The sequence below is a fragment of the Tupaia chinensis genome, unplaced genomic scaffold (genome assembly GCF_000334495.1).
Source record: "Tupaia chinensis unplaced genomic scaffold, TupChi_1.0 Scaffold138655_1, whole genome shotgun sequence".
Taxonomy (NCBI): domain Eukaryota; kingdom Metazoa; phylum Chordata; class Mammalia; order Scandentia; family Tupaiidae; genus Tupaia; species Tupaia belangeri.
In genome coordinates, this window is record NW_006198547.1 from 7,691 (window position 1) to 14,030 (window position 6,340).

Consider the following 6,340-nt stretch of genomic DNA (forward strand, 5'->3'; position numbering starts at 1 on the left):
CCCCCCCCCCCCGCCCCGCCCGCCGCCGGCGCCCTTGCAGTCTGCGGTGGCTGCTGCCTCCTTCCCGCCCAGCCCAACCCTGCCCCTCCCATGCACATTTGGATGCGGTCCTGTGCTCCAGCTGCCAGCGGGGCTCCCGTTACGCACCGGACAGGCCGCTGCCAAGGGCCCCCTTCCACACTGCCAGACTGCTGCTCAGTCTGCCTGCACCCCCGTGCTGCCATCTCCACCGCCATCAGTCTCTGCCTCCCTCTGCCAGACTGCTGCTCCTTGTGATCTGGACCCACCTGGCAGGTACCCGAGCTGGCAGCAGACCTGGGCATTTGGTCACCCCACTGCAGGGGCCAGCTGGCCTCTCCTCTCCAGCGGGACCCTTCCCTCCCCACTCCCAGAGACCTCTTCTCTTCCTGCCAGATGGCTGCCAAGGCCACTCCCTGGTTTTCTCCTGTGGACCAGTTCGTTTTTCCCAGAATCCCGTCTTCCTCTGAATTCGCAGCTGTCTCTCTGATGTGTGCCTTTTGTTAACATAGTAACCCCTGCACTCTGCCCGCTTCTACTACCTGTACGAGTCCCTTTCTTATTTTCAATAAACATCAGACACTACTAAAAGGAAATTGAGTCTCAGTGAATATCACCTTTTCTGTTCTGGTCCCATAAATAGGGTCCATGTATTGGTCAGATGCTATAGGCCCTGCCATTCAGTGTCTGATGATCACGCTTGCATTTTATGAAACAAAAGACTGAAAGCTGCGTTGTTCTGGGGATGGAGACCTTACTGGCTACCAGCCCATCCTGGATGATGACTTTTCTAAACCATTTATTTCTGTTTCCCTTAGGAAATGGATCCTGATTGGATTTTGGCCTAGACAGCTTAAGGAGAAGTCAGACAGGGTGCCATTTGGAAAATATTTCCTCATTTCCAAAAACGCTGGAAGAACAGCTCCTAAGTGTTACAAACTGCAAATCTCACATATTTGTTGGTGAATGGCTGTGAAATTTCTATATAACCAATTATTCATGGAACCAGCAGAATGGCATTTCTGTTTGTTGCCTTATTGTGCATGAAGTGGAGAAAGGAATGCATATTGGGACAAACATGGTTGCTAACCTGCAGAAAAATAAAGGTATAATTTTTTTTTTGAGAGTTTTTTACTATAGGGCGCGTGCGCTCGCCAGACAGAGAGAGACAGAGAAACAGAAAGTGAGAAATCACCTCCCAGGGTGAATGGCCAGGCCGCAATCCCTTCTCCTCCATTCTCCTCTCGGGATCTTGGGCACGCACGCACACGCGCCCGGCATGAGTTTAAGTCACCTGGTCCAGGACTCGAACCACGGTGGACTACATGGGAGTCCAGTGACATAGCCATCATGCTAACTGCTGGTCCCGAATTTTTAATGTTCAGAAGAAGAACAAAATTGCTGACAATAAGGAAAACGAATATAAGAGAAGGAAGAAATGTCATAAATCTTTCTTTTTTGTTGTCATTTGGGGCCAGCAATGCCTTGGAGCCTATAATTAAGATAACATTACACAAATATTGTGATATTTGAATCTGGGTAAATTTAAGATGGGAACAAAGTGCATTTAGTTGGTTTAGTTTCCTGAGATCTTGGACAGAGGAATCCTGATAGAATATCCTGGTGAAAGATCTTGCTCCCCCATAATCCCAGTTGCCTAAAAGCATCCCTGTATACAGAGGCACCCCCTAATGCAGAAATACAGTAGGGAAGGAGACTTCAAAGGAACATTTTGAGAATGACCCTGATGTGCCTGTCCACTAGAAGCCTGAAGAGAGCTGAAGGACTAGGCTGAAAGTTTGAGTACCAGAAATCCTGTATGCAGGGATGCTCCTAGGGCTTCTTTTGGGGGTCTGATGACCTGCCTGCTTCTATAGGTATAGAGACACTACTTTCTCTTCTGTCACAGGGTTACTTTATTTTTATTTTATTTATTCATTTTAGTTTGACCAGAGAGGGACAGAGTGAGAGAATGATATGGAAAATGAGAAAGCAAGCTGCCAAGTATGGGATTTGAACCATAGTTGGTCGTATGCGAGTCCAGTGCCCTTAACCACCAAGCCAACTGCTGGCCCCAATCACAGGGTTACTGAGACTGCTTAGGCAGTGCAACAAGGATCAGTGGTCCTAAAATGAAAAGTAGTAAATCTACCAGGGTCAAGTGTGGGAAGGTCAAAGATCAGTCAGAATGCACAATGAAATAAGTAAATAAATAAGTAAAATAAAAGCCCATCATGGGGACCAGCAGTGGATTAGTGGACTCCTGCATAGTCTACTGTGATTACAGTCCCGGACATGGAGGCTCGAAAATCACACTAGGCATGTGTGCCTGTGCCCAAAATCCTGAGAGGAGATTGGAGGAGAAGGGATTGCAGAATGGGCATTCCCCCTGGGGCGTGATTGAGAGAGCATAGGTGCCCTATGCAAAAAAATCTCTACTAAAAAATAAAAGCCCATCATGATTTTAAACTACTTAATGTCATGGAGAAGTGATCATGCCCAAACAGTAAGGAATAAAAGGAGTCCATAGATCATTAAAAACATAGGACAGTGGAGGCCCCTCTGTCTTCCTGAAAGCACCTGGACTTTGCATTTGTGTGCATGGGCAGCCCTCACCTTGTGATGATCACAGTGTGGTTCAGAGAAGGCTGCCTGACTTGACTCTGCATCTGCCAGCCCAGAGCTGAGCTCCTTCTCTTCCCTGCACTCTGCTCCTTTGGCCCTCTTAGTGGTTGCACCAATCTTTTTGTGTCATCTTGAGTCCTCTATCTCCACCCTCTGCCGGGGTCCAGCCTTGGTGGGGGTGGGTTGACTCGTTGGAGGCGAAGCTGGAAAGGGAGACTAAGGTCTCGGTGCCTTTTCATGCACGTCCTCAGCCGGACACTCCCAGAGATTGCTCTCTGAGGAGTGACAACTGCTAGGAATCATCATGCCTTTTTATTGAAAATGCGATACATGTAAGTAAATGGGAGAGGGCCTACGTGTACTAATTATCAGTTCATAAAGTTTTAACAATAGAAACCATTCAGGGTTTGATTAAGGGCAGGTCTATTAATCATCGATACAGTTCAACAATTGTTTGATTGATGAAAGCAGGTTCCTGGTAACTTCAAGCAGTGCAGTTTCAGGAAACAATTCCAGCAAGCAGAGTTAACTATCAACCGATGTTCAGCAGTGTTGTGGATACACTTGTGTAGCCTATGGCACCACTGTTATGTATTTTGTTAGAACATTAGTTACCATGGGACGAGAGTGTCCTGGGCCAGTTTCGGCCTAGTCCTATTGTATGTAAAGAGGAGTGGTCGGGGGACTTTTGGGAAATCTTACCACACAGATGTATGAGAGAACTATATAATTCTTTTATAGTAGTATATTGGGGAGTTGGGGGGGGGGTCACTTCCCAGCAAGGCCACCACAGTTCCGGAGCGAATAGCAAGCGGCCTTGCTGATGTGCTAATTGACCCAAGCATTGTTCCAAGGTCAGGGGGCGTACAGTAGTGGCCTTGCCAACATACTGAACCAACCAGAAGCAGTGCTCAAAGGTCAAAGGGCTCAGACAGGTCCTGGAGCCCCGCCAGGTCGGACTCCTCCAACCCTCTTACTGGTCCCCCACAGTCATGAAATCCTTCTGACACCTGATCGTCACTTCGGTGGGTCCCTTTTTCTCTCACCCTGAGGCCCAACCATAGAGCCCAGCTGACCTGCTATGGCTGTTTCTTCATGTCTTAAGGCAGCTGAGAGCATATGGTCACATGATCAAAGGCAAACTTACAGAATTTCACAACCCTATTGTACCTAAGATGTAGTGAGCCTGTTCATTTCGACCTTGGGCTAAAGGCTGGAGTAGCGCCTGCTCTGCAACCTGAGTGGACAGCTATGTATTGACTCACCCTAGAAACCAAGCCATTTTTTGGTAAACTTCAGATAGATTCCTACGGCTAATGTATAAATCAAGGTCCAGGTAACACTTCATTTTGAGCTGTTGGTCCAACTGCTGGTCCTCCTTGAATTCTTTTTGTAACTTTTTTTTAGAAATATTTTTGCTATAGGGAGTGGTGTGCACTCACCAGAGAGACAGCGAGATAGAAAGCAATAGATTACCTAGCTATGCTGCAATTCTTTCTCCTCCATTCTCCTCTAGGAGATTTTGGGCAACCACCCACACATGCCTGACCTAAGTTTCAAGCCAATTCGTCCCGCACTCAAACCATGGTCAACTACGTGTGAACCTACCGATGTAACCATTATGCCATCTCCTGGTCCCCCCAATGTGTTTTTCAAGCTGCTGAGTCCAGGATTTGAACTGTGCAATCAGCCATGTTGGATCCAGCTGATATAACAACTAAGCCATGGAGCCAGCCCCTTCCCTTAAATAATTTTAAAAAGCATATATTTTTGGCTAACTTTATCCTTACACTTAAAACCAATCTAAGGGAAAATAAGAATAGTTAGAAATCAATGAGTGACAGAGATTACTAAAGATTTAATATGGTGAGATGAATATTGATCAAGAGGATTGTGTAATTTATGTCAAACTTACCTATTACCCCATTTTATCCTTATAAAATCCCTACAAGGAAGATGGCTCTACTGACCCCATTATATTGTTGAAGAAACTGAGGCAGATGTAAATAAATGACTCACTTGTACCAGCATAACTGGTAATTCTGAGAGTATGTCCAACCTTTGAGCAGCTTTAAGTTTACAGCATTTGGAGACTTTTTTTCCCTCAAAAGAATACATATGTGGTTTTTTTTTTTTTGTTTGTTTGTTTGTTTGTTTTTTATTAGATTTTTTTGCCATAGGGTGCATGTGCTTGCTCTAGGGGATGCACATTGACCAGATACAGAGAGGAAAAGTGAGAAAGCTAGCTGCCAGGTCCAGTACTCAAACTGTGGTCAGCCGTGTGGTAGTGCAGTACCCCAACCACCACACCACCTGCTGGCCCCAGTCTCTAGTATCTTACTTGTTTCAACTTTCGCATTTAAGTCTATGATCCATGCTGAATTAATTTTTGTGAATGTTGAGATAGGGGCCAATGTTCATTAATCCATATGGTTATCTACTTAACCCAACCTTTATTGAAAAGACTATTCTTTTCCCCGTGTGGTAGTGCAGTACCCCAACCACCACACCACCTGCTGGCCCCAGTCTCTAGTATCTTACTTGTTTCAACTTTCGCATTTAAGTCTATGATCCATGCTGAATTAATTTTTGTGAATGTTGAGATAGGGGCCAATGTTCATTAATCCATATGGTTATCTACTTAACCCAACCTTTATTGAAAAGACTATTCTTTTCCCCAGTGAGTTGTGTTTGTGACTTTGTCATAAATCAGGTGACCATATGGGTGTGGATTTCTTTCTGGACTCGTCATTATATTCCGTGTGTCTGTCTATCATCATTAGACAGAGAGAAACAGAGAAGGAAAGTGACAGATCACCCACCCTCCTGGTGATAGCCATGCCCTAATCCATTCTCCTTTAATTTCGCCATGTATGCACATGTTCCTGGTGTGATTTTCAAGCTGTCAGATCTGGGACTTGTACCTCTTAGTTGGCCATGTGGGAAATCAGCACCTTAACCACTACTCCACCTGTTCACCCAAGAGTTTGTTTGTTTTTTTTTTTTGTTTAGGCGCAAAGTACTATCTATTTGCTTGCCAAGCATGCACCATGGGACTGCTTTCACCAAGAGGTGGTATCTTTTATTAATTTAGACAGAGGTACCCTCAGTGTAGCAGAGGACCTAATCATTCCATCTGGCCTATTGCACAGTTCAAGTCCCAAACCTGGTAGCTTGAAAAACGTGCCAAGTGCCTGTGCGTGCATGCCCCAAATCTTTCCAAGAGGAAAATGCAGGAAAAGAAATTGCAGAGTGGACACCCTCCCTGGGGGGTACTTTCTAGTTTTCTCTCTGTCTCTGTCTGTTTCCAGTGAAGGTACATTATAGGAAAAAAAAAAAGAAGAAGAAGAAAAAGGCCGCACTCAACTTCTTTGGAATTTCTTGGTTGAAGGGTATGTTTGTTCTTAGACTTTGTAAGACATTGCCACATTCACCTCCATTTAAAAAAGTTAATCTACGCTGTCATAAGGAATACATGGGAATCATTTCCACATATCCTTTTAATACATGGTGTCATTAGTTTTACTTTTGCCAATCTAGTGGTTTTGCAATGAGGTACATTTTTTCTTTTGTTTAAAATCTCCCTGATTACTAATGTGATTATGTATCTTTTCAAATGTTCCTCAGTTAGAATTGATTGTTATAAATCTGTTGGATATCTTCCATTTGCTGTGCCAAATCCACTCTCCTGCACCCT

At 44.8% G+C, this 6,340-nt stretch overlaps 1 protein-coding gene across 1 annotated transcript in view; it reads left to right on the forward strand.

The window, feature by feature from the left end:
• The window catches only part of LOC102476567 (retrotransposon Gag-like protein 8B), a 1,788-nt gene extending 653 nt beyond the window's left edge, over window positions 1–1,135 (forward strand). Inside the window, exon 2 of the mRNA XM_006161499.3 lies at window positions 837–1,135. Within this exon, the coding sequence (XP_006161561.2) occupies window positions 837–866 (30 nt within the window). The 3' untranslated portion in view covers window positions 867–1,135. The remainder of the gene's footprint in view (window positions 1–836) is intronic.
• The last annotated feature ends 5,205 nt before the right edge of the window (window positions 1,136–6,340 follow it).